Below are 2,449 nucleotides of genomic sequence, written 5' to 3' on the forward strand. Positions count from 1 at the left end.
CTCCGAGCAGATAAGGGAAACGCGACCGTTGTGATGGATACGTGTGATTATAACCAGAAAATTTCCGCGATTTTATCGGATGTAAAAACTTATAAAAAAGTAACTAAAGACCCTACTAATAACATTCTTAAAAAGACATCCGCATTAATATCGAAACATCAAGAAAAACTAAATCTGGATAAAAAATCACTCGTGCCTACATGTGCAAAGCCTCCAAAACTGTATGGGTTACCTAAGATCCACAAAACTGGTGCTCCGCTGCGTCCTATTGTAAGCCAAATCGATACACCAACATATAGATTGGCTCAACACATAGCAAGGACACTATCACCCCTCCGAGGACACACTGCGGTGTATGTCAAGGATTCTTACCAGTTTGTTGGTGAAATCAAAGACCTTAAATTAACCAACAACGAGACAATGGTTAGTTTTGATGTCCAGTCATTGTTTACCTGCTTACCCATACAAGACTGCATCGAAATTGTCAAGAGGAAACTACAGACACACAACATGCCTATTGAATATGCAGAGCTGTTACATCACTGCCTCACATCTGGTTATTTATTGTGGAATGATGAATTCTATGTACAAGTTGACGGGGTAGCCATGGGTTCTCCAGTATCCCCCGTGGTCGCCGATTTATTCATGGAAGACCTGGAGGAGAGGGCTCTTCGCTCCGGACCTATAACACCTAGGTTTTATAAACGGTACGTAGATGACACTTTCAAAATATTACCTAGTGATCTGACATCTGCATTTTTAGTACATCTTAATTCTATAAATAAAAACATTCAATTTACTATGGAATTAGAGGCAAATAATTCTTTAGCTTTCCTTGACATCCTTATTATCAAGAATCCTGACAATACATTAAGTCACACAGTTTATAGGAAACCCACACACACCAACAAATACCTCAATGGTGACTCGCACCACCACCCTAGCCAGTTAGCTACCGTTGGCAAATCTTTGTTTCAGAGAGCCCACCATCTCTGCGATGCTGAACACCTAGAGGACGAGCTACGTCAGGTCAAGCTTGCACTCCACCAGAACAAGCTGCCCGTGCCTCGCCAGCATCGCAGAAGCCGTATCAAGCCACCCACAGTTGAGCGACAACCTGCATTTCTACCATATGTGAAGGGAGTTACAGACAGGATTGGCAACATCTTGAAGCGAGCTTCAATTAAAACCGTTTACAAGCCTCATAAGAAAGTGAGCCAGTTCTTGAGACCTATCAAGAGTAATATTCCTTTACAAACTGCAGGAGTATATAAACTCGAATGTGAGTGTGGTTTATCTTACATAGGCCAAACAAAGAGAAGTATCAGTACCAGGGTCAAGGAACATATAGGAGATGTCAAAAATAGGCGTTCTTCTAAGTCTGCAGTCTGTGAACATGCTCTGGATAAACCTAACCATTTTATCCGATTTGATAAACCACAGATCCTCGCTAGAGAACACAGATTCATTCCTAGAATGATACGCGAGGCTATTGAAATTCAAAAACATCCGAACTTCAATAGAGAAGATGGTTGGAGACTGTCTAACACCTGGGATCCACTTATTAAAAATTTAAAATCCCAAATCCAACAGACTGCAAGACCTAAAGATACAGTTAGTGCCTTCTGCGTGCAACCGGAACGTTACTCAAGATATCAATTGAGAAATCGTTGGCGGTAGTTGTTAATAATATTTCCTTTGTTCTTCAAATAGACAAATGTCATCTTAGTCTGCCCGTGACCACGAACACTGCAAAGTGCTCGAAACGTCGGGATGTTTAAAAATAAAAATAATTAATATACGCGATTCATCCGTTATAAATAGTTTTATTCAAGTTACTAATTTGTGTGTGATAGCTTCAGTGACATTAAATACTCAGCAATCAGTGAGAACTATTGACTATTCTAATGAATACAGTGACTTATTAGCAGAGTTTTCTAATATAACGAAACCAATGTGTTTCAAAGAGACTCCATGCCATTCCGTTGTCCATTATATTGAGACGACAGGATCCCCTGTCTTTGAACGTCCGCGACCTTTACCATCGGATAAATATGTCAAAGTGAAGGCCGAATTTCAGCGTATGATGGATATGGGAAATTGCAGGCCCTCTAAGAGCTGCTGGGCTAGTCCGTTGCATGTAGTTTTGAAGAAAAACGGTGAGTTAAGACCATGTGGTGACTATCGCCGTCTAAACAACATAACAAAGTCCGATAGATATCCCATACCCCGCATACAGGATTGCACTTACGTGTGCGTAATGCGTGTTCTCCCGTCTCGACCTCCAACGAGCTTATCATAATATAGCAGTTGCAGAACAAGACGTCAAGAAGACGGCCATAACGACTCCTTTTGGACTATATGAATTCACTCGAATGACGTTTGGTTTAAAAAACGCAGCGCAAACGTTTCAACGTTTTCTCAATAACGCCGTGTTTAGAGACATGGA

The 2,449-nt window shown here is 41.0% G+C and overlaps 1 protein-coding gene across 1 annotated transcript; it reads left to right on the plus strand.

The window, feature by feature from the left end:
* Nucleotides 1-645: 645 nt before the first annotated feature.
* LOC124542389 lies at nt 646-1,680 on the plus strand. Its single transcript, XM_047120349.1, has one exon. The coding sequence runs from the start codon at nt 646-648 to the stop codon at nt 1,678-1,680; it is 1,035 nt and encodes a 344-aa protein (XP_046976305.1).
* Nucleotides 1,681-2,449: the final 769 nt, after the last annotated feature.

The sequence above is a fragment of the Vanessa cardui genome, chromosome W, assembly GCF_905220365.1.
Source record: "Vanessa cardui chromosome W, ilVanCard2.1, whole genome shotgun sequence".
NCBI lineage: Eukaryota > Metazoa > Arthropoda > Insecta > Lepidoptera > Nymphalidae > Vanessa > Vanessa cardui.

What these genes read in the sequence shown, in the direction of transcription:
- LOC124542389 (XM_047120349.1), top strand. Translation starts at nt 646, where the DNA reads ATGGAAGACCTGGAGGAGAGGGCTCTTCGCTCCGGACCTATAACACCT.